At 39.0% G+C, this 25333-nt stretch overlaps 2 protein-coding genes across 4 annotated transcripts in view; one reads left to right on the top strand and one right to left on the bottom strand.

Annotated features, from left to right (window-relative positions):
- Nucleotides 1–20761, bottom strand: part of KIF4A (kinesin family member 4A) — a gene marked incomplete at its 5' end in the record, with an annotated part of 83553 nt that extends 62792 nt beyond the window's left edge. Inside the window, 6 exons of the mRNA XM_080909750.1 lie at nucleotides 12179–12273; nucleotides 12493–12659; nucleotides 15517–15606; nucleotides 17680–17870; nucleotides 20383–20497; nucleotides 20642–20761. Of these exons, the coding sequence (XP_080765876.1) occupies nucleotides 12179–12273; nucleotides 12493–12659; nucleotides 15517–15606; nucleotides 17680–17870; nucleotides 20383–20497; nucleotides 20642–20761 (778 nt within the window). The remainder of the gene's footprint in view (nucleotides 1–12178; nucleotides 12274–12492; nucleotides 12660–15516; nucleotides 15607–17679; nucleotides 17871–20382; nucleotides 20498–20641) is intronic.
- A 515-nt stretch (nucleotides 20762–21276) lies between these two features.
- PDZD11 (PDZ domain containing 11) lies at nucleotides 21277–25333 on the top strand. 3 transcript variants are annotated; one of them, XM_080910661.1, is made up of 7 exons: nucleotides 21277–21344; nucleotides 21819–21918; nucleotides 22342–22425; nucleotides 22635–22691; nucleotides 23122–23220; nucleotides 23445–23505; nucleotides 23675–25333. In XM_080910661.1, the coding sequence occupies exons 2-7, from the start codon at nucleotides 21832–21834 to the stop codon at nucleotides 23707–23709; spliced, it is 423 nt and encodes a 140-aa protein (XP_080766787.1). In that variant the 5' UTR covers nucleotides 21277–21344; nucleotides 21819–21831; the 3' UTR covers nucleotides 23710–25333. The 3 variants fall into 3 exon arrangements, with proteins under 3 accessions (XP_080766787.1, XP_080766788.1, XP_080766786.1); XM_080910662.1 differs by having other exon boundaries at nucleotides 21308–21359; XM_080910660.1 differs by having other exon boundaries at nucleotides 21328–21415.

Raw genomic sequence — 25333 nt, 5'->3', positions numbered from 1 at the left:
ACATCAAAGGAATGACTTCTGAGACTGGCCTCTGTGTTTTACACACAAACACACACGTACAGTCAGAAAAGTTAGGTAATATTTGAAAACACAGTTTGGACCCATTTGTAATATATACACCTCGCAGTAGTTCTACCTGTAGAAATTCAAACTAGGCTGGGAATACTGGTTTTTCTTTGGCAAATTTATACTAAGTGCAAGACGTCAGATACAAAGGAGTCCATACTGAAAAAATTAATGTAGGACTAGAGGTTTGGGCTGTGGTTCTCCTTTAAGGAGAATAGAAGAGAGCACAAATGAACTTCTGGGATGCTTCTAATACCGTTTCTTCATCTTACTGCTCCTTGTGTGTATTTTACTTAGTAAACATTCAGTAAAACAGTACAAGTTTCATCAGGCACTTTCATATGTGTACACTAATACTTCAGTGAACTAACACACTTGCTAACTTCCTGTAATGTATTTGTAATCTATCTGGTGGTCGCTTAAGTAGCCAAAATCTAAACAAAAATGGGGATACATGTAATGGGAAATATGCTTACTAACTAAAGGAAGAAGAGGCAATTCAACAAGGAACAAAAATGATCTATAAACATAAAAGTATATTCAACCCATGAGGCAACAATTTCACTTAGCAAATCAGTAACAATATTTAGTACAAAGAGGAATCATCTCATGCTGTGCCTTTTTGGGAATAAGAGAGCATCTATTTTAAAATTTTGTACTTTGGGAAAAGATGGAAAATTGAGGTATGCCACATGCCCTAGATTCTCAAATCTAGTTGAGTATTCTTCCACCAAGCAGCTGCTGGGCCAGTCATACGAGTAAGACTGCTTGAGTGCAGCCAGAGAGACTCGGTGAGGGCTGTTTGTTCACTTATGACGCCTCCTCCAGGCTGCTCAGTGGCATGGCTGTTACTAAGTGTTGGCTCATGGGAAGAAAGCATTGTGCCCTTTCCATGTAGACGGCTGCCATGGCACAGCAGCTGGATGCTTGAGTCTCAGTGAACAAAGGAAAATTATATACTCAAGGTACTAAACAGCCAGAGAGGAGAAGCAATATACTAAAACACAACTTTTGTTTTAAAGTTGAAGGAAGAAGATAACTTAGTATTAAAAAAAAACAAAACTCTTGAAAGAACTAAAACAATTAACTATTATTTGCCAAAAACAATACCATTTATCATCTCAAATAATAAAATATTAAAACAATTCCAATTTAATCTGGAAGCTAGATTCCCATGAGAAAAACAACTTCATAAACCCGGGGTATATTCTTTGACACCCCTCTTACTCATAAATAAAAAAGGCAAGAGAAATAATACCAATAAATATTGGCAGAGGTAATTTTCTTTTTACCAATTTCATATCAAGAAACTTCAAGACTGCAATTAATAAAAATTGTATTGGAACACAAATATATTTCCAAATGGATGAATTTCAAGAACATAATGTTGAAGAAAATAGTTACGGAACACACATACATAATGAAGCCATTTATGTTAAGTTTAGAAATTAGCAGAAAATCAGTACATGTTGCTAAAAAGTACACAAATAGTGAAATTAATGAAAAAGACAAATGTGACAGCTCACACTTACAATAGTAGTTAAATCTGTCCCTTAATCCAATGTAACCTGACCTAATTCCTTAGACTGCTTTGGCAAAATCCCTTGAAAACCTCAGTGGGAAAATCTATCCTTTTCTCAGCTTTCATTATGTAAGAACAATGAAGCATTTGCCACAAATGACAATCCCTTTCGGATGGAAACCCATACCTGGGCTTCTGTGTATCACAGCAATCTCTGACTCCTCGATGATGTCTTATTTGACTAGTTAACTCTTGGCCTGAAAATGTATGTGTTCCTCACTATTATGTAGTGTTGCTTTCTCATTATCTAGTTCCATAGTTTTCAAATATATGTCTCTAGCCCAGATGTTTCTAATATCCAGAATTTACTACCTCCTCCTGGACTTTTTCTAATATGTATTCCAAATCTGATATACTCCAAATCATATTCAAAAGTTTTTCCTCTGTGGTCTTTTTTCTACTAGTCACTTGGCAGCAGGAGGCATTGCAAGAACAAGCACATTAGGTAAGTTGATTATTGTTGTAAACATCACACATAAACTGAGATGACAACAATAGTTCTAGGAGATACAATCTTCTGGATCTGAAGTTGTGCATGTGGCCCACTGTTGTGAATATGTGACATATGGCTGTGCTTCATTCCTGCCTTTCTTTCAGTTCTTAGCACCTTTCACTTTATTTAGGACTCAACTGCAGATTTTTATTACCTTCTATGCCTCAAAAATCAAATCAGCCATTTAGATACATCTGCTTTCCCCAATGTCCATAATACTGCATGTAGCAATACTCAGACGGGCTGTACCCACCCTCTCTGCAGGCATTATGTAGGAGTCTAACAACTTTCGTATTTCACAATAGGTAGAAAGTGAATCCTTCTAACAGAGGAAGACTTATCTTTGAGAATGGAAATTGACAAAATTCCACTGGTAGAAGCTACCCCCATATGACCTTCTTCTACACTCAAAACTACTTCAAATGCTAACAAGCACCTACCAAACTCTGCAGTATTAATGTAACTGACAAACTACAAAAATATTATAGCATACTTTGTTGTTTATTAGACACCATTTTATTAGACACACAAACATTTAATAGTTATAATGAGGCTACCAGTTACTAGGACTTCTACTAGTTTCTAACAATGAATTTGTTGAATCATCATATCTCAGAAAATAATTTTTATAAATGAGGCAAGTAAAAGTAGTAGGTCAAAGACAAGGCATGAGAAAGCCCTCCAAATACACACAATCAGTGAGATTCAGACTGGGATATCTGTAGGACAATCTGAATTCTTCAGTCAATAAGTTCCCAAGAATGTGAGGGGAAGAAGGGGTAGAGAAGCTATCTACAGATTTTAAAGGATCTAGAAATCAGGATATGGCACCTCATAACTGCAACTGCAGTCTGGTGACAGGGACAGTAAGTAGGAGCTAAGAAAGAGCATGAGTTTGAGGCCAGCCTGATCTTAACGGTGAGAACCTGTCTCAAACAGGAAACAAAACCAAGAGCCTATCAAATAACAACAAAGTATGGGTCTTATTTATATTATTATTCAAATAAAATTGGAGACAATTTAATCAAGGCATTTTAGACAAGAGTCTTTTAAAGAGTTCTTATTTTTTACATATACACACTGAAATGAAACAAGACATCTGGGATTCACTTAAGAATATTTTCCATCTATGGCCCCAAATCTGCCTACCTCACCAAAATGCTATCAGAGAAAGAAAGTAGGTAGGATACAGATGAAACAAGACTGGTCACACATTAATCACCACTAAAATTGCTTCACATATCGAGGGGAGTCATCACATCACCCATACCACTTTTGTACATGCTTGTAAAACATTCTATAAAGCACCCTTTTGGGGCTGGAGAGACGGCTCAGTGGTTAAGAGCACTGACTGCCCTTCCAGAGGTCCTGAGTTAAATTTAGAGCAATCACATGGTGGCTCACAACCTTCTTTAACAGGATCTGATGCCCTCTTCTGGTGTGTCTGAAGATAGCCACAGTGTACTTATATACATAAAATAAATAAATAAATCAACCCAAAAATCCATACAAGGAGTAGAAAATCCAACAACCAAAGCACAAAGTGAAAGAATAAAAATAAAAACAGAAAGCTAGTCAACCAATCTCTCAAATGTGACACAAAAAAGGAAGATGTACAAACTAAAACAAAGCACAAAATCTGAGAGAAATTAAAATATAAAGTAAGCCTGTTTACAATATTATGTCAACAAATTTGAAAAGCTACAGAAAATGAATAATTTTCTAAAAACACAAATTGGCAAAATTAAATCAACATATTAAAAATCAAATCATCAAAAGCACATTTGAAGATAATTCAAATATTGTATAAATGGTATTAAAACAAAAATAAAAGTTTTCCAAATCATTTTATATTCAAACTACTATTAGATGAGAAAGCATGTATACCAAAAATGTTATAGGCACTTTCTCACATGGCTAGATTCGCAAAAGTTCTAAGATATAATAACTAAGACATTAAATCCATCAGCAGAGAGAAAACATAGCCTCTCATGGTCAATTCAGTACATTATAGAAAATCTATTTTTTAGAATTCTATAAACAGAGTATAAGAAAAAGGATACTTCTCCTATATATATATATATTTCATATATATAGTGCAGGCTGGCCTCCAACTCACTATGTAGCTGAAGATGGCCCTGAACTCATGAGCCTCTGGCTTCTACTTCCTACATGTTGGGAATATGGTATGTCTATTATGACTATTTGATACTCATTTCTTATTTTAAAATATACAACTAGGGCTGGAGAGGTGGTTCAGTGATTAGAAACACTGGCTGCTCTTCCAGAGGACCCAGATCCCATTCCTAGCACCTAAATTGTGACTTATAACTCTCTCTTCTGACCTGTGGGGGAACCAGGCACATATGCGGCACACAGTCATTCAAGCAGGACAAATACCCATCACACATAAAATAAAATAATAATTTAAAAGCGCAAATGAGCAATTAAAGATCACTTTCTTAATTCGATAATGGCTATATTCTATAAATGTACAGTAGATAGCTAACAGTGAAGCACTGAGAACTTTCTGACTGGAGTATTAAAAAAAGAAGAATGCAATTATCACTGGCACCATCCAGCATAACCCTAATGAAGTTAACAAAAGAAGTGAGGCAGAATGAAATGGAAAGACCAAAGTGTTTAACTGAAAATAATGTGACATCACTCAGGAGATGGGGTAGAGGCAGGTGGCCCTGAGTTCAAGAGCAGCCTGGTTTGTAGAGTGAGTTCTGAACCAGCCATGGGGAGGGAGAGAAGGAAGGGAGGGAAGGACCAATGGACGGACAGTGGATACCCACTGAGACAATCTCTGAAACTCAACTGGTAGATGAGAGAAGCGAAGAAAGCAATGACGCAAGGAGGTAGGTAGGTACCAGACCAAGATCTGAAGAGGAATATTTTCCTAGACAGACATAGAAAACATCAACAAAGGCATGTAAATAAATAAAATAAATTGTATCAAGACAGCTGTAAAATTTACCCAAATTTTCCTTAATTTATTAATTGAATTCCAATTTTCATGACTTGACTATATCATTCTAAAATTCTCAGAAAGCAATTCTGGCAAAATAAAAGACAGGGAAACTTTCCTTTCCAGAGTAAAACACAATAAACACCTGACTCTTTAAAGATGCACTCATAAACAATCGATCCATACTACAGAACAGTCTAGAAATAAATCCTTCTTTCAAGGGTTTTTTTTGTAGTGTGAGGATTGAATATAGGGCCTTGTGCATGCTAGGCGAGCATTCTACCACTGAGCTACATTCCCTGCCTAATGAATAATGCTCTTCAGAACATGTGTGCATGCTCTTTTGTGAAGATGTTTTAATTTCACTCCAGGACATACTTAGGAGTAAAAGAGGGTAAATATGTGCTTTAAAAGGAACTCCTTTTTAATAAACAACAGGATATCGTGTAAAGGAAAAATGTTCCTCAGTTCCTATCTCATTTTATAAGCAAAAACTAATTTAAGACACATCGGAGAATTAAATTCAAGCTAAGTCCATAAAACCAGGTAGGAACACAGTTAATAATTTTGCAGTAGGCAAAGATTTAATAGATAAGACATCAAAAACAGTACGTTATTAAAGAAAAAACTTGACAGCTTAAACCACCTCCATGTGTTTTGTTTAACAAAAGACATCATTAAAACAGGTATGATTCAGCTGAGTGGTGTTGGCACACACCTTTAATTCCAGCACTTGGAGGCAGAGGCAGGTAGATCTTTGAGTTTGAGGTCAGCCTGGTCTATAGAGAGAGTTCCGGGACAGTCAGGGCTACACAGAGAAACCCTGTCTCAAAAAACCAAAGACACAGTGGTCAATAACATGGTTTGGTGGGTAAAGGTGATTGCCTGAATATGATCCCCAGGACCCACATAGTAAGAGAAACAACTCCACAAGTTATCCTCTGACCTTTACATGTCGATCTTGGCATGTGCTTGTGAGCATACACATATACACAAACGTATGCACACATATAAAAATGCAAAACAAAATAGGCAGGAACCAAGTGGCAGGAACCACTATAATCTAGCAGTCAGGGGCAAAGACAGGAAGATCCACAGCTCAAGGCTATCTCAGGCTACATAGTGAGTTCCAGGCCAGCTTGAGCTACAAAACAAACCCCTATCTCAAAACAAAACAAAACAAAAAACGGGTAACTTGCAATCTGGAAAAGAATATTTGTAACCTAAGTACTTCCTACTTAAACCCAGAAAATATCAAGAATACAAACCTCATCAAAAAGATAAAAAATTCAAATTCTGAAAAAGGCAAGAAAGATCTGAGCAGACACTTAAGAAAAAGTAGAGTAGCCAGTAGACAGTAAGAATATTAAAAGGGAGCCAGCAAACATCATCTAGAAAATAAAATTAAAACTATGAGAATATACAATGTGACACCTATTACAACGTATGAAGCATTCTGAATTGTGAAGACAGGAACAAGTGGAAGCCCTCATACACTGGAGATATAAAATGGTACCAAGTATGCTAGATAACTGCTAATCAACATGAACACATATTTTACCCTCTTATATTCCTAAGAATGTCTTGGAGTTCACAAAAAGGCACACACACAAATGTTCTGAACAGCATTATTCATAATGGCTAAAAGTTGAAATAATCAAAAAAGATAATGGAAGTCAAATCATTGTCTAATAAAAGGCTAAAGGCTAGAGACAATCACTAACCAAAGCAAGAATATACATAAGCCTCAAAAACATTATGCCAGGCTGAGGAACACAGCTCAGTAGTATAGTACTTGTCTAGCACGTGCAAGTCATGGGTTCAGTTGTCAGCACTACAAAGCAAACCAATGGACCAGAGAGGCCATTATGTGAAGCTGTGAAGATGAAGCCTGGATCGCCTCTGAGACACCAAGATGCTCAAGATGCTAGAGTTGTGGGATATTTGCCAAGGAGAGCTGTTAAAAGGGTATGGAACCACCCCCAAGAAAAAAGAAAGTATGTTATAAACAACACAGATGAAAGGAGTTGAAGATCTGAAGAGTGCTTTGACATCAGGCAGAAACGCAGAATTTTTAGTTTGCTCTTATGGTTTTCAGCCTTTCTTGCTTTGGTTCAATAGTTCCTCCCTATGCTTCCTTTCTTCCCTTTTGGAATGGTAATGTGCCATTGTATGTTGGAAGTATGTGATCTGCTTTTTGATTTTGATTTTACAGGGGGTTACAGTTAAGAGATTGTATGAGTCTCAGAAGAAACTTTGAACTTTTAAACAGTGTACAGAAACTTTTGAAGTTAGACTTAATACATTTTTGTATTATGACAGGGCTACACACCTATGGGGCCGGGGAGCAGATTTTGGTGGTTTAAATAAAATAGCCCCCATAGGCTCATATACAGATTTTCTACTTTTAATATGCATGCACACACAGACACACACACATACACACAAAGATTTTATGTGCCTGTATAAAATCTTGAATCCATAATGAGAGAAAACATATTTTTATTCTGACTGACTTATTTTGCTTAATATAATCTCCAATTGGTTCCATTTTCCTGCATGCTGAACAACTGTGTTCTTTGGCTACAACTAAAGTCAGCCTTATTTTTTAATGATTAATTTATTTATATATGTGTGCATCTGAGTATCTGTGCATGTGTGAATGTGGAGGCCAGAAGATGACATTGAGTGTCTTCCTCTATAGTTTTATGCCTATTCTTTTGAGGCAGGGTCTCACCTGAACCTGGCTGAGACTCACATTTTCTCTAGTAGGTCGGAAGCCTACAAATCACAATGGTGTTCCTGTCTCCACCCTGTTCTGAACTGTAGGTATTAGCAAGATTTCTGGTTTGTTACAAGAGTGCTGTGATCCAAACTGTGGTCATGATTGCTCAGCAAATTCTCTAAACTTCTGAGATATCTCTCTAGCCCCATTCTTAAAGTCTTACTATGGGCCCGGTCTGGCCTAGAATTTATAATCTTTTTGCTTCAGCTTCATTTTTTATTTTGTTAATCTTTTTAGTCATCTTTTATATTTGAATGAATTAGGAGTGTGGCCTTTTTGGAGGAAGTGTCACTGGGGTAGGCTTTGAGGTCCCAAAAGCCCATACCAGGCTCAGTCTCTCAGAGTCAGCAAGTCTCTCTCTGCTTGTGGATTAGGATGTAGCTCTCAGCTACTTCTTCAGTGCCATACCTGCCTGCCACCAAACTGTCTGCCATGGTGATAATGGACTAAGCCTTTGAAACTGTAAGCAAGCCCCCAACTAAATGCTTTCTTTTATAAGAGTTGCCTTGGTCATGGTGTTTACAATAAAACACCAACTAAAACCGTAAAGCTATGGATATATTAATTAGTTTTGACCGTGCCAATCATTTCATAATACATTTATTTTACTAAAATATTGCACTATTTTGAACATATCTGATGTTTATTTGTAAAGAATAAAACTCAATAAACTTAAAAAGAGAGGAAAAAAAATCACCCTAACAATAGCCAATTCTAATTGGTAAAATAATTGATGAAAAACATATAAGATTTGAGACTTGCTCAAGCAATGAATAAATGCTAAAGCAGAGTTATAAGGTGCCTGGGTGTAGAAGGTCTATGCACAAAGTCCTTGGAAAATAATGGAAGATTTGCAAGTCCACACATTTAAGGAGATATGAGACTAGTCACTAGCCCATCACTAAGCTGGTGTGAAGGCAAACTAGAGAGAATACAAACTGTACAGAGTTAGTTCAAGAAAGCTACAGGACTGAAACCGACTAAAACAGCATCACCAGAAACTAGGAATAAATCCAAGCACAAAAACAATGTTAAAAATTATTAAAAGCTCTTGACAAATACTCATACACAATAAAAGCAATGCTCATCAACCAGACATGGTGCTTCCTCAACATGGGCAGAGGCTTTTATGAAAAATACACAGCAAACATAAACTCAATGTAAAAACAAACTGTTTTTTCTCTCAAGATCAAGAACACTACAATATTCACTTATTACCAAATAATGTGCTGAGGCTTCTTCTACAAGGACAAATAGGTAGAAAAGAAAAAGAAATAAAGAAAGAAAAGCATCCAGATTGTAATGAGAGAAGTTAAAATTCTCTCTTCACAAATCCTATAGTCATCCCAAAAGATCTAACCAAACTATTAGAACCAACAAATTGGGTAGGTCAATGGATACAAGATCAACTTATTAAACTCAATAAACACTTTTAAAATGAAATTAACAAAACAATTCCATTTTAATAGCTCTGACAAGAATACTTAGAAATGAAATTAACAGAACCATTAAAGTAATACTTCAAAAGAGTAAAGCTCACTAAAAGATAGTAAAGAAAACAAGACAGCATTCACAATTTTGAGACTGAACATTGCTGAAGGCAAAGCTCTCCACATAGATCTGCTGACTGGATATGACACCTATGAAATCTCCTGCTGGCTTCTTTGCAGAAATCAATAAGTTGATCCCTAAATTGCCATGGAAATTTAAGGAACCTCAAAGAATCAATGCAATATTGAAAAAAAATGTTGGAGGTGTCACATTTGCCAACTTTAAAAGTCACCAAGTATAGTAATCAAGTCAGGGAGGTGCTGGTGAAAGCGAAGAGACTAGTCTAAGTACTTCCTTACGGGGCCAAGAAAATTCAGTGGGAAAAGAACAGTCTTCAAACAAATGATAATTGATAACTGGATATACTCACGAACAAGATTAGAAATAAGAAAATAATCTTAACCTCCATGCAAAAATTATTTGAAATGAATCAAACATAACTGGTACAAATGGTCATTTCCCCTAAGAGGATATACAAGTTGTCAATGAGTATGTGAAGCAATTTTCATCATATAGATGAAAACCACAATGAGATACTATTTCATAACTACTAGGAGGGCTAGAATTAAAAAGAAATGAATATGGGCTGGAGAGATGGCTCAGTGGTTAAGAGCACTGACTGCTCTTCCAGAGGTCCTGAGTTCATTTCCCAGCAACCACATGGTGGCTCACAACCATCTATATTAGGATATGATGCCTTCTTCTGCCTTGCAGGTATACATGCAAATAAGAATACTAAATATATATAAAATAATTCAAGAAGTATTTTTTAAAAGACTTAAATACCCAGTACAGTGGTGCAGGCCTTTAATCCCGGACCTCAGGAGGCAGAAACTGGAGGATCCTTGTGAGTTCAAGGCCACTGTGGTCTACATAGTGAGTTTCAGGATAGCAATTCTATTCATATATACCAAAAAGAAATAAATATTCATAGCCAATATGGTAGTAACACATGCCTATAATACTAGCACTGGTTACATAGTAAGTTCAAGGCTAGCCTAGGCTACATGATACTTGATTAAAAAAACAAACAAACAAACTAGCATCATTAGTCATAATAACCAAAGAAACAAAGACAAACAAACAAAACTTGGAAACCACTGAAAGGAAGAATGCATCAATAAAAGGTGTTATTTCTATAAAATCAATTATTAAATTTCAATAAAAAGGAATGAAACATTGATACATGCTATAACATGGGTGAATTATGAAAACATGATTTAAGAAAAACAGTCAATGAAGGAAGGGCTAGGGCCATAGCTCAAGATTAGCATGCACAAGAACTTAGGTACTAGCTCTAAAAATATCAGTTAATGAAAACAGGGCACATACTATAAAACCTTCTACATGAGATGCTCAAAAGAGAAATGTGTAGAGGAGAGAATTCATTATTGCCAGGGCAGAAGCAGACACTGAAAAGAGTAGGGAGTGACTGCTAATGGGTATCAGCTTCTTTCCAGGAAGAATAAAAACATTCTAAAATTTATTTTGGTGACAGTTAAACAACTCCTCATGAATATGCTAAAATTCACTCATTGTATAGTTTTAAAAGGATTGAATTGTCTTTATAGAAAAAAAGGTTAAAATGGAGTTAACCAATAACCCAGCAAGTCTATCCCTATGTATGTTCTCAAGATAATAGTTTGTCTGAGGTCAGGCACAGTGGCACACCTTTACCTCGAGCATTCAAGAGACAGAGGTAGGTGGATCCCTATGAGACCCCAGCCTGGGCTACATATTGAATTCTGGGTGAGTCACAAATAGAGAGAAAGTCCCTTTCTCAAAACAAAAACAAAACCAGTTTGTTTGTATGAAAACTTATATAGAGAGGTTCAGAGAATACAAAAGCTAACATTGGACAACTGATGAAAGGAACAAAATGTGATATATCCATACAACTGAATATTGCTCAGCAATAAAAGGACGGGGTACTGATTAACATGCTCCATGACTTTATGCTAAGTGAGAGACATCAGTCACCAAAGCTCCTATGTTTTCTCTAGAGATAGATGGGAATGGGGGGTGAGCTCTGTGGATTATGGTGCTTCTCTTTGGGGTGACAAAATATTCTGAGATGAGGCTGTGGTGATGTCTGCACAACTCTGAATATACAAAATCCATTTACATGTACAGTTGTAAATACAATATGATTTATACACGTTGTATTTCAATTATGTAAATCTTTTCCCAAAAATCAACTCAGAAATAAACACCTAAAAAAAAGAAGGCAAGAACCTTTAAAAGTATATTAAGAAAGCTAAAAATCCAAGTGTGAATATAAAACCAAGGGCGTATATAAAACTCATCCAGAAACGAAAACCAGATGCCAAAGAATAACTCATACAAATCTCTGGGTTACTGTAATGTGACTCGAGCGAAGATATAAAAAAAAACATGCTGATAAGGTTTACACATGGCAACATCTGAAAGGAACAGTGAGTACACGGAACAATAAACTGGACTATTTTAATTATAAGTTGATAGAGATATATTAAAACTAGAATTTATTGGACCAGATGTAAATCAACTGAGGAAGAGATTACAATTTCACACCTGAATTTGTGAATCAGTGCAAGGGAAAGGAATAATTTTTCACTATTTCTGAAAGTGATTTCAAATCTGAACTGTAGACACTTAGAAGATGAACTGAAAGAGTCCCTTCAAAATGCCAACAATAGCAACAAAAGCATGCGGGTTTTCCTTGAGAGCTGACTGTAAATGTCTTACCCTCTTTCAGACGATCTCCCTCAGCCTTGGTCTTCTTCTGTCTTTCTGATCCAGCAAGGTCTACAAGATGCAGCTTGGAACGAAAACTGCTATTTCTGTGATAATAACAGGAAGGCTTGGTGAAAACAATATACAAGCTTAAGAGCAGTTGAGCTATCAGAGCTGATTGGCCAGCTCTCATTTTAGATCAAAACAGTAAAAGTAGCTCCAGTGGTCATTAATGCTCATCATTCTAAAGTTTGAACGTCAAATCAACCTAGGCAGCCACCTGGCATTTGGCCTCCACAGAACACAATTGTGACACTCTAACTTACTTGTCATTTTTCTTCCTTTGTTCAATGGCGATGGTAAAGATGGCATGAGAGCGAGATGACTGTGAGTTCATAGCCGTGGAGGCCACAGTCCTGGAGTTGTTGCCCTGCTCTAGACAGGAAACAGTGTCCGAGGCGACTAGCACAGTCTTCTCTGTCAGTCCCACAATCTAATTGCAAGAGGGAAAAAAAGCTTCCTTGATTCCTTCTAATACTTGACAGAAATATAGGGATTAGCAAGTGAGAAATGCCTTCCTGTTCTAGCAAAATAGCAGTATACACGAGGGTTGTGAAAAGGCGGACTTTTAAACTCTATGATGATGTCTAAGAAGCAAGGTCTCCAATCTTCCCTACAAAGTTGAAAAACAGGGTAATAGATAATACTGGAGTCAGAGAAGGTCTCTAGATCTTGAAAGTTAGCTGGTTTCTAAGGAGTCCCAAGTCAAAGTCAACTTTTGCCCCCAAAGAGATCAAGTATAACACAATTGCTACAGCATTTCTGTTTGCTCCAAATTCCTCCTGTGCCAGCAATCCACTTTATACTCACTTTTCTTTTAGAGGAAACAGTATGGCAGGTTTTCTGAATCTAGGAAACCACAAACATCAAGTTTTGGGCATAGTACTTTAAATACCTGGGGGAATTTACAGAAGTCATTCTCTTAAGAGTTTGGAGGTCAGGTGATAGGCCTAGGGAATTCATGAGGTTCCTGCTAGCCTTAGTATGCTATGATCTCAGTCTAATCTGTATCTGAGACTCTAATTTCTCTTCCTTTATTTCTAGCGGCTGCCTGCTTATCCGTTAGAATCAGTACATTATAAACCAAATTCATCTTGCTTTCACTGATACCAAGCCTCCTTCCTACTGCTTCATGTTTATTAAAAACTATCCTCAACGTCTCCAAACTTTAAATCATTGTCAGTTCCTCCTACTCCTTCATGTCCATACATCACTAACTCAGATATTCTTAGGAATTTATGACTTCCTTGGTTTTTTTTTTTTAACCACACCCACAGCAACTTTACCTTGTGTGGAAAAACAAGGCAATGATTTCCCCAATTGCATCTCTATTAGCCTAGTCTTTCTCCCTTTCAATTCATTTCCAATCAGCCTTCCTAAAATGCCAGCATACTACTAACACCAATACTAGATGATGAAGATACAACAAAAAATTCTCTCTGAAGTTCCAGGAGCAACAAAATTGGAAAGATAGATACAAAAGATAAAAAACCCACTATGAGTAGCCAGGACAATGTTTTCATCATAAGTTTGCATAATTGCATACTGTTGGTAGGGGTTAGGGCATAGAGAGAAACTAAGATGTTTCATAATCTTTTTCTGACACATGTCCTTTCATTTCCCAGACCAAGTTTTCTGTCCCAGACAGACTGGTCTAGGCTTATTTAACTTTCCTGCTATAGTTATCTTCACTATAAAAAGTATTTTTTAACAATTCATTTATTGTACAAGCATATGTGTACACACACTTAGCTGCTACTGCAATGCATCTGCCAAAGAACACGTATAGAGGTCAGATGACTTATAGGGGTCAGTTCTCCACTTCCATCTCGTTGGCTGCAGGGATTAAACTTGGTTATACCACTCTGGAAATCAGTCTGGCGTTCTTTAGAAAATTGTACATAGTACTACTTGAGGACCCATCTATACCACTCTTGGGCATATACCACAAAGATGCTCCACCCATACACAGAAATTGTGGTACATACACACAATGGTGTAGTACTCAGTTATTAAAATCAATGATTTCATGAAATTCCTAGGCAAATGGATGGAACTTGAAGCTATCATCCTGAGTGAGGTAACCCAATCACAAAAGAACACTCATAGTATCCACTCACTTATAAGTGGATACTAGTCCAAAAAGCTTGGAATACCCAAGGAACCATCCACAGAACTTATGAAGCTCAAAGAGAAGGAAGACCAGAAAGTGGATGCCTCAGTCTTTCTTAGAAGGAAGAACAAAACATTCATGGGAGGAAATAAAGGAACAAATAGAGAAACAGGGGTTGGAGAAAAGATCATTCAGAGACTGTCTCACTCGGGGATCCACCCCATATGCAGCCACCAAATCCAGGCACTATTGCTGATGCCAAGAAGTGCTTACTGGCAAGAACCTGATATGGATGACTCCTCAGAAGCTCTACCAGAGCCTTACTGATACAGAGGAGGATGCTTGCAGCTAACCATCAGACAAGGACCTAGAGAAAGGACTGAAGGAGTTGAAAGGGTCTGCAACCCCATAGGAAGAATAAAATTATCAACTATCCAAGCCCACCACAGCTCCCAGGGACTAAAATACCAACCAATGAGCTCAAATGGAAAGACCCATGGCCCAAGGTACATATGCAGCAGAGAATAGCATTTTCTGACATCAGTGGGGGGAAAAGCCATAGTTCTATCGAAGGCTCATTTTCCCAGTGTAGGAGAACACCAAGGTGCTGAGGTGGGAGAGGGTGGAATTGTGGGAAAGGGATAACATCTGAAATGTAAATGCAGAGAATTTCCAATAAATGTTTTAGAAAAAAATAAAACTTAGTTATAAGGCTTGGATATCCAGTAGAATTTTCTTTGATTTTTGGCTATCTTTCACATCTGTTGTAGACAACAAAGTAATCAGAAAGGTGTCTTTTGATAAGAGGCAAGTGTGCCTAAGGGTCGGCTTGCTCAATTTTAATTAATTATACTTGTAGCACGTGGCTACCATACTAAAGAGCTAGGTTTCAAAATCCTGTAAACAATTAATGTTTAATTGCTGCTACATGCTTTAAGAAATAGCAAGAAAATGATGAAACTGGATTTCTTCCCATAAGAACACTCATCTAATAATTCTAGATTAACTAAAGGAATTTGTGCTAAACACAACCTGAAAGACTGGGATGTTAGCAATCATCAAAAGCACAGTGGTAAAGACAAGGGACAACATGTTACCAACATTTGCAATAACATCAAAAAGTGAGAAGTAAAAAAGAAAAAGAAAAGAGAAACAAAGGAAGGAAGGGTAAACACACCTTTATGCCTTCCTTAGGATCCTCCCGGATATTTATTTGAGATTTCTCACGAGATGAACATAGAAGGTCCAAAATTTCTTCATTATATATCTGACATTGTTGAAAGAAAATGACAAAATACATTAATAGTGGCCATCTCTATGTGAATTGCAAGATTATTGGTAACTTTTGATGATACTTATAAAGGCTATAATGGGCATGGGATAACTGTGGTAAAGCTCTGGTCTTGCCTACCATTCACAAGAACCTAGCATTGCAAACAACGGAAGCAAAGAGAAAACAAAGGCGAGGAGAAGGGAGGATAGGAAAAGGGATGGGAAAGGAGGGGAGGGGAGGGGAGAGGAAGGGAGAGAATAAAGACAAGATGGATGGACACAGGAGAAGACTAGAGGGGAGGAAAGCAGAAGAGAAGAGGGCAGTAGGAAAGGAAGAAAAAAAAGAGGAGATGGAAAAAGGGAGAGGAAAAAGGGAAGGGGTAGAAGAAAGAATAAAGGGAAAAGAGGAAGAAAAAGGACTTTAAATGTATGAATTTGATATTGTATAGGGATATGTTCATATAACAAAATTAATAGTGCTTTTAAGATAGTATCTTGGAAATAGCAAGCACACAAAGTTATGTTTGGTGTTCAAATTCAGTGCTGTAAAAAAGATTTGCATTATTTATTTAATTATGTATATGTTTGTATATATGTGGGTATGCATATGTGAATGCAGGTGCCAACGGAGGCCAGGGACATCTGATCCCCTAGAATGTGGGGAACCAAATCTGGGCATACTCCAGGACAGCATGTGCTTTTTCTCCACAGAGACACCTCTCCAGACCCTAAATTCAGTTCCTCAATGGTATCATAACAGCATCACTTTTACCAATTTAACCAATTAAAATGTAAGCTTTAGATGCTTATGGGAAGACGGGGTGGAAGTTGGAAGCAAGAGAAAAGAAGAGTTGTTAACTAATACTTCAATAAAACAGTAAAACTTTAAATGATTAAGAGAATGTTTCATATGTGATATGCACTACACTTCTTTACTGCTATTGCTGATGTCACTATTTAATATGCTAGTTTCTCCAGTCATTGTATATTCAATTACCTTGACCATGGCTGGATTAATCAAGACTAAGTAGGCTGATCTGGGTGGTGGGGTTGGAGAGATGGCTCAATGGTCCTCTACTGTATAGAGGACCCAAATATGATTCCCAGCACCTATGACTGGCAGCTTACAACTGCCTATAACTCCAGTTCCAGGGGATCCTATGCCTCTGGCTCCCTCAGGAACCTGGACTCATGTGTACATACCTACATATATATGAACACAGAATTTAAAATAAAACATTAAAATAAAGGGTAATTGTAATCATCTTTAACTCCCCTTCTCATTTTATCTCTTATATCTGATAACAATGCAATTCAACATCAGGATGAACTACTTACATACAATTTAGGATTACATGCAAAAACTTTGTAAGTTTGGCATAGTTCCTCATATATAGATATCACTGCATCACTTCAGTAGAACCAATAAGTTAGCTTCTCAGAAGCCAGAGTCTCTAAATATGCCTTATGCCTTTTGGTGTCATGAGGTTAGGACAGTCAATTTTGTACTGATGTACACTAGAATTCATGAGGTCAGTGTGTTTAAAATCTGTTAGTCCACTGATATCTCCCAAATACATGATCTAAGTACCCAGATCAGGGTTTGGCACATAGTAGATGTTCAATAAGTATCTGTTACATAAATATACATTTTATCACCACTTACACACAGCATAATATTTCGCCTGATTTTTAATAACATTCTTCATGAAACAGCAGCAGCATTATGATTCAAGTCTTAGCAGTGAAGTGAAATCGAGCACTTTTCTGCAGACTCCACAGAGAATCAGTAATAGAAGCCAAACTAAAATTAAAGAATTCCTATCATATTTTTGTACAACAGTGCCAATTCTTCTAATATTCAGATTAAGTATATAATTCTAATTAAGAACTGGGTAGCATCCAGATCCAACTGAGCAAGTAAGTTTTGGCTATCAATTTATTAAAACACAATTTACTAAAAATTCAATTTGCTGATTTGAGTCATGCCAAGAAAAATCTCATTTTGATGTATTTTCCTTCTCAAAGATACTCTTGAATTTAGAATAACTGGAGAGAAATCACTTACCTCCAAGTAAGACACTTTCAGAGTAAATTCAGAGTCAGTCTTTTGATTAATTTCCTTGAAGAGCAGTTGTATTACCCTGGGGATAACGCCAATGGCCGAGTCATGTTCTTGCTCTGCAGTGTATGCACCTCCCATTGAGTATGTTTTTCCAGATCCAGTCTGCCCATAGGCCAGGACAGTTGCATTGTATCCTGGCAAGACAGAAGCCATGTGGATAGTAGTTCTCAAAGCTATTCGTCTAGTTAACATATTACAATTCCATCAGCCATTGCTTGTAACAAACATGAGGTTGCTTTCTTAGGACAGAGTCTATTAAGAACAGCAAATACAAAGCAAAGTTCTGTGCGTTCCATGGTTTTGAATTCCTCAAGAAAAGCAAAGAAAAATACTGACCTCTGACTGTGCCACATTTTGAAAGCCCTTAAGAGCTAAGAAGTCAAATATAGATGTGACTAAGATAATAAAGGCCGCCAGGTCATGGTAAAGAGCCTTTCAAAGATTTACACTTGAGTATTTGTACTTCCAATCTTGAATAATTCTAAATTATGGAAAATAAATACAAGTCTCAGCCAGGCTTTATCCCAGTGCTCTGGAGGCAGAGGCAAAGGCAGAAGAGGCAAGGGACTCTCTGACCTCAAGGCCACCCTGGTCTATAGAGTGAGTTCCAAAAATGCCAAGGCTATACTGAGAAACAAACCCTAATCAGCCACAGGGACAAAAACGATTCTGGCATGCATTTTCTTATGAAAGTCTTGCCAGACATGAAAGCACATGTCAGTATCTAGAAATTGGGTGGCTAAAACAGGAGGATTAAGAATTAGGACTGGAGATATAGAGAGGCTCAGTGGTTAAGAGCACTGGCTGCTCTTCCAGAGGATCCATGTTCGATTCCAGCACCCACATGGCATCTCACAACCATCTATACCTACAGTACCATGGGATTTTATGGCTTCTTCTTGGCTTCTGTGACCAGCAGCAACACATGATACATAGACATACATAGGGCAAATTACCTATACACATAAAATAAAAAAAAAATAAATCTTTAAAGAAAAAAGGAGTTGGGATGGAAAGAGAATTTGAAAAAGCAGTATTTTAATTTTTTATGACAAATAACAAATTCTTATCTGAGGACTCCAGAAGATCAACAGCGTCAACTAACCTAGAACCTTGGGACTCCCAGAGACTGAACCACTGACTGAAGAACAAGCATGGGCTAGACCTAGGCCCCTATACACACATAGCAGATGTGCAGATTGGTCTTCATGTGGTCTCCCAAACAACTGAGATCTGCACAAGATCAATCAAGGCAGCCCAAACTCCCAAAACAGGCACAGGGTTACACTCATGAGGTCCCACACCTAGGTAACAAGCTACTAGCAATCGATAGCAACTGGAGGAGGGACAATCAGTTTTCTTCAGAGATGCGACCAAGATCTGACATACAGGTAATAGTGAACTGACTCTGGGTTTATTTGATAAAAACACGTATATGAATGTATGAAATTCTCAATTAATAAAAAGAGAAATTTTAATAACCACTGTAACTAGTATGACAAGTAGGCATCTCCTCAGGTCCTATTCTCTTTAGACTCCTGCCCTTAAAAGCTTAGCTTCTGCAGTAAAGATTACTAGCTGGCCATAGTGCTCAAGGGCCTTACGGGGGAAAAAATCTATCTAAAAAATCCCACCTATCATTCAATATCTATCTCAAAAGTTCCCTATGCTTGGAAATTAACCTAAACTCCCCCAAAGGAGTTGAATGCCATCCTTCCAATTCTCATACTACGCTGTAGGAGGACAGTGAAGCTTCCATAGCTTCTATAGTACAATTCACACTTCATAAACACTACACATTAGACAGAGTCTCACTATGTAGCCCTGCCTGGAAGCCTAGAGGCATAGTCCAGACCAAGTTGGTCTTGAACTTACAGAGAATCAGTTGTTTCTGCCTGCCTCATAGGTAATAGGGAAACACATGTGCCATCACATCCAATCTTTGGCTACATTGTGAGTTTAAAACCAACCTGAGCTATATGAAATACTGTCTGGAGAAATAAAAAGAGAAAAGAAAGAAAGAAAGAAAAATCACCCCAAATTTTTAAAAATAGGTGTAAAAATTTAAATTTTGTCTATGTATTCGAACTCACTTCAGTAATCTCACCTGTGGGTGCTATGGCACCTGGGTAAAGCCCAGTGGATGGTGAGAGGCTTCAATACAGTCCTCCTGGATCCCAGTTCCCACAATCATCTACCTGTTTTCTGATGCTCAAGAGCCCAGAAACTAGATTACATATCTGAATATTCTTGGGACTTGAGCAGGTTAGTACACAATCAGCACCAAAGACCATATATGCTTTATTTTGCTTAGTTTTTTTGTTTGTTTGTGAGGCAGGATCTCACTAGGTACCCCTGGATATTTTGCAACCCACCATGTAGATCAGCCTCGAACTCACAGAGATCTGTCTGCCTTTGCCTCCCATTGAGATAAAAGGTGATTTGTGAGTTCCCAAAACAGCAAAATATGTCTAGGTCAAAGATAAACAGGACAGTCTGAAAGTAGCTTCAAGAGTAGAAGACTTTCACAGATGTTACTAGGATGTGGGCAGGAGTCTATTTCATCCAGTCCTGTCTGTAGTGCCTGTATGACCCATACACAATATCTGCCCCCCCAGACCCGCCCTATGAATTAAACAGCCTCACCTTTAAACACGCCTTTTATGAGTGGAGCTACTGCCGTATTAAAAACCTCTTCCTGTTCAGTAGAAGGGTCAAAGACAAAGTCGTAGGTAAATGATTTATCAGTACCAACCACCACCTGCAAAAGGCAAGAGACAAGGAATGGGGAAGGATTAAAAAAAAAAAAAAAAAAAAAAAAAAACCAACCTAATGACCTGGCCACACCCCCTCGCTCCTTTCAGCCTCAGCTGGGGAGGGATCCAATCTAGACTTGACTACTCACCTGAGGCTCTCCGGGCACAAAGGAAAGGCACGTCTGGCAGCCCTCATCAATCTCTTTAGGGACGAGGGGGCGACAACGCAGTGCCACTCTTACAGGAATTCCCTTCACCTCTTCTTTCATGGTACCAGCTCAACAGGTGTCCTTGTGGAGTGAAGTCAGCTCTCTCTGGAGCCTCGAGAGGCTGGCAGGGAGTAGAAAGGCCCTTCTCAGGCCGTAGGAGACCTAGGAACTCGCTGATGCACTCTTCCTCCCAGCAGGATCAGTGTATCCTGTCACTCTTAGCCACGGCCTAATGGTTTGTCAGTCCCAAAACTGCAGGGCGAAGTGGTGTCTGAAATAAAGAAACTCCAGCGGAGACAGCGACCACGATACCAAGTCCTAAAGTACTACAAGGTGCAGAATCTGAGCTAACGCGGTGCCCGGCAACTCACCAAGCTAAACGTCCCTTTCCCGATCACAAGCGGCGCCCTGTTCCGACCGGAGCTTTAACCGCCAAGTTTCAAATTGATCCCAGAGGCGCCAGCCAATCGGAGCGCTTACAGCCTGTGAGAAGTGTACGAACGTGAGCACGCACGACGTGACGCGCGAGGAGGCTGGCTCGCTCGCTCGCCCAAAGCGAGCTCCGCCCGTGCTGGGTGGTAGCAAGCATCCGCTTCCGGTTCCGACGCCGAATTGGCTGTCGCTGACGGAGGCCTACTTACCGGTGAGGTGGCCCTGAGTTAAGTGGTCGTGAGCGCGGGATTCGGGCGGGGTTGCAGGACCTGAATCTGGAAGGTATCCCGTGTTGACGGAGCTCATCTATGGACGCCACGTTTACTAATGTGCCTGACCCCAATCCCTATGGGATAGTTAAAGAGTTGGCACTTTCTTGCTGTTTTAAAGTAGATCTTTGTAGATGTGATTCTCATTTCCTCTTCTCTAGGCTGAAAACGGTGACACCTATTTTTGTAAAATTGTGATAAAGGCAAACATGCCATTAGAGTACTTAAGAAATAGATTTTTGTTTTGTTTATTTGCTTTTGTTATTTTGTTTTGTCCCCCCCCCCATTCAGTCTTTAACACCTACTTGTGGGCTAGTCCCATAAATGAATGGCCCTCGGGTGAAATGCTTTTCGAAACTTAGAGTGCTTGGTCCTCTTTAAAATCAGTTTTCTTGCCTTTGATTTGTCATTTTCAGGGCTTTGCCTGAAATGGACAACCGGATTCCTTATGATGACTATCCAGTGGTTTTCCTGCCTGCCTATGAAAATCCTCCTGCATGGATTCCTCCTCATGAGGTGGGAACCATCCACATTCCTGAATAAGAAATAACAATCCCTAAGCATGAGATCTATGAAAGATAAAGTAGCAGGGTTATAAAACTCAATGGAGAGTGAATCTTAGGGGAATTTTGAACAACAGTGACCCACCAGCAACTTCTTGTAGAATCACCCGGCTAGAAGCCTTCACACTGGTGAATTCTGAAAACTCAGAACCTTAGTTTCCATCCTGTCAATAAAAAAGGACTAGGAATCTATAGGGCTGCTAGCATGTCCTGAGACTAAACAATCACTCCTTTGGACTGTTTTTATCTGTTCTGTGTAAACTGAGTCTATGACTTTACTACTTCCTGACATATATCTGACTTATTAATATTCTAAAAGAAGGTAGATGTAACATAAAACTGGGAATAAGATTTCTGAGATTGCTGTATCTTGCAGAGAGTGTACCACCCAGACTACAACAATGAGTTGACCCAGTTTCTGCCCCGAATTGTTACACTGAAGAAGCCTCCTGGTGCTCAGGTAAACTTATAGAGGCCCTTATTTCAGTTACATTTTGTCTGTGCCAGAAGCTGACCATGTTTGGGGCATGGATGTGGATTGGGAGGTAGGTGGCCAGAAGAGCAGAGATGATAGTTCATAACATCATAACATCCCCTTTTCTTCTGAGTATACACTGTCCCTGTTCTTATGTCTGTGCTGATTCTGCATCCTGTGTCCTTGTCTTTCAGTTGGGATTTAACATCCGAGGAGGAAAGGCCTCCCAACTAGGCATCTTCATCTCCAAGGTCTGTGTGAATGTGTGTGTATGATAGGCTGTCTGGCTAGCTATTCGCTATCATATTAAAATGCATTGGTGGCCCAACATTTAAAAAAAGGAAGACCCAGTGGAGTCATAGAACAGACCTAATGGGAATTCAGCCTTTTCTTCTCAGAACTGTACTTGGGTCCAGTGTGGTGTGGGGCATGTGAGCCAAGAACCCCATTGGGAAGATTAGGAGTAGGGAATAATCTGTAAAGTCAAGCCAGACAGTGGTGGCGTGTGACTTTAATCCCAGCACACAGAAAGCTGATGTAGGTAGATCCTTGTGAGTTCAAAGCTAGTCTGGTCTACAGAGTGAGTTCCAGGGCAGCCAGGGCTAGAAAAGAAAAACCCTGTCTTTGAAAACAAAAAAATCTATAGAAACAAAACCCAACATGTGTATTGCCCCTTCACAGGTGATTCCAGACTCAGATGCACATCGAGCAGGACTTCAAGAAGGGGACCAAGTTCTAGCTGTGAATGATGTGGATTTTCAAGATATCGAGCACAGCAAAGTAAGCATAGTTCATGGGTTATAATCATGCAAGAAGCTACCTCAGGTAGGACAGGTTGGACCAGATTAGCCTGATCTATAAGAAAGCATCTCTTCAAGGGAACATACCAGGAGAGAGCAGCTGTCAGTGACCAGGGTGTTTGAAGTGGCACATTCCATTACTGTGTTATATTTCTGTCCTGGGCAATATCTCTTCATTTGTACAAGCCTCTGTGTCCCTTCCAGGCTGTTGAAATCCTGAAGACAGCCCGGGAAATCAGCATGCGTGTGCGCTTCTTTCCCTACAGTAAGGCACTTTATTTTTGTCTTTTTCTGTTTTTTTTTTTTTCTTAAATGGCAGGGCTATAGGTAAGTAGAACTCTTTTAAATATGGATAATGGCGAGCCTGAGGAGTTGGGTACAGGAAGTTGGGAACTCATCCTAAAAAGAATGTGCTGTGTTCTTTCTCACCCCAGATTACCATCGCCAAAAAGAACGGACTGTGCACTAGAGACTTGCAGCCCACAGCCTTCCGTGTGTAATCTGCCAGGACAAGCTGGCTAGACCTCTGAAGTTGGAGAAGTCAGGAAATTCTACTCTCCGTACCCTCCTAGTTTAGTGGCTGGGGAGGATGGGGAGACAGCTTACCAGCTGTATTTTCTATTAACTGTACTGTTGTAGGAGTTCCCTAGTTTGCTAGGAGAATTTCATTCTGAAAAAGGAGAAAGATAGTGACGTCTAGATGTCTGTAGCCTGTGGGGGAAAGCCAACTAGAAAACAACTGGCATTTATCAGGTCCCTTAGATTGGTCACTTAGACAGCTTATCATTTTATTCGTAGAAATCAGTAGAAAAGAGAATCTTGGGGACCTTCCATCTGATTTGCCTGGCCATGCCATTCAGTCCTTGTACATATACCTTGGAGTCCCATACACGTTGGAGACTCCAAGGAGACACTTCCTTCTCATCCCCGTCCCCATCCAAAGTAAAATCACAATATTGAATAAATGTGGCCTGAGTGATGCTGCTTGAGTATAAGATGCCATTGAGGGAAACGAATCTGACAGTCAAGCCCTGGGAGAAACAGCAACATCAAACTTACTTTACAACTGTATCTGTCCAGAATACTTGGGAGCTTAGAAACACCCAAGGATCCCTGGTTAAAACTGCCCCTTCCTCGGGAGTGTTAGACTTTGAGCTGCAGTGGGGTGGTGTTAATATATTCTTTCCCACATTCTCTGATCTGGAACTTAAGCCAAGGAAATGACATAGATTATTTCTTTTCACAAGAAGCAGTAGGAAAGTGGTTCCTACTTTCCCACTTACATAGTTTGATTAGTGGTAACTACCAACTTCCTCATTTTTCTGACCCTGTCCCCAATTAACTTTCTGTTGTCCTAGATCCTTGATGACAGATTATGACTGTGTCATCTCCACTGAATGACATTAAAATACCCACTCATAATTGAAAAGGTTTTTTTTCTCTGAAGGAAACTCCACTACAGTGAAAGCCCAACATTCGACATAAAAAGAATCCTAGGGAGAGACTCTCTGGGCTGAAAGGATACCTTCTAAGTCTGACAATCTGAATTTGATGGCCGGGACTCACGTGGTGGAAGGAGACAACAAAGTTGTCTGTTGTCCTTCACCTGCAGGGTGTGGCAAGCAAACACAAGAATCCTGGGTTGCTGATTTAAGTCTCTTAATTCCTTCTGGAGAGTGATTCTTTTGGTTTAAGAGAGAACCTAGGAATCTACCTTATTCATTCATTTTTTTTTTTGAGACAGGGTGTCTCTGAGTAACCTTGGCTGTCTTGGAACTCACTCTGTAGGCCAGGCTGGCCGTGAATTTCACCAGATGGCTTGCCTCTGCCTCCTGAGTACTGGATCAAAGGTGTGCATCAGCACTCCCACCCTACCCAGGCTGGAATCTACCTTTTTAGATAAGCAAGATAAATACATTTTCAAATGCAGGAAATGTGGAAGCTGGCTCTTCCCATGAATCCTACCCCAGTTGGACTAAAGGCATTGCTAGAGACTTAGTTCCATTACATTGTTGGCGCTGAACCTTCTGAGCAGAGCAGGAGGTGAAATTAGCTTGTCTTCCTAGGAACTCTATCCTTTTATTTGCTCTGCT

This window comes from Micromys minutus (assembly GCF_963924665.1).
Source record: "Micromys minutus genome assembly, chromosome: X".
Taxonomy (NCBI): Eukaryota; Metazoa; Chordata; class Mammalia; order Rodentia; family Muridae; genus Micromys; species Micromys minutus.
The sequence above is the reverse complement of the archived record's forward strand: the minus strand, read 5'-3'. Positions and strand labels throughout refer to the sequence as shown.

Bases quoted from the DNA above. Each gene is read 5' to 3' on its own strand.
- PDZD11 (XM_080910661.1), top strand. From the start codon at position 21,832: ATGGACAACCGGATTCCTTATGATGACTATCCAGTGGTTTTCCTGCCT. The intron at 22,426-22,634 runs GTAAACTTATAG...CTTGTCTTTCAG, and splicing joins AGAAGCCTCCTGGTGCTCAG to TTGGGATTTAACATCCGAGG. The intron at 22,692-23,121 runs GTCTGTGTGAAT...GCCCCTTCACAG, and splicing joins TAGGCATCTTCATCTCCAAG to GTGATTCCAGACTCAGATGC.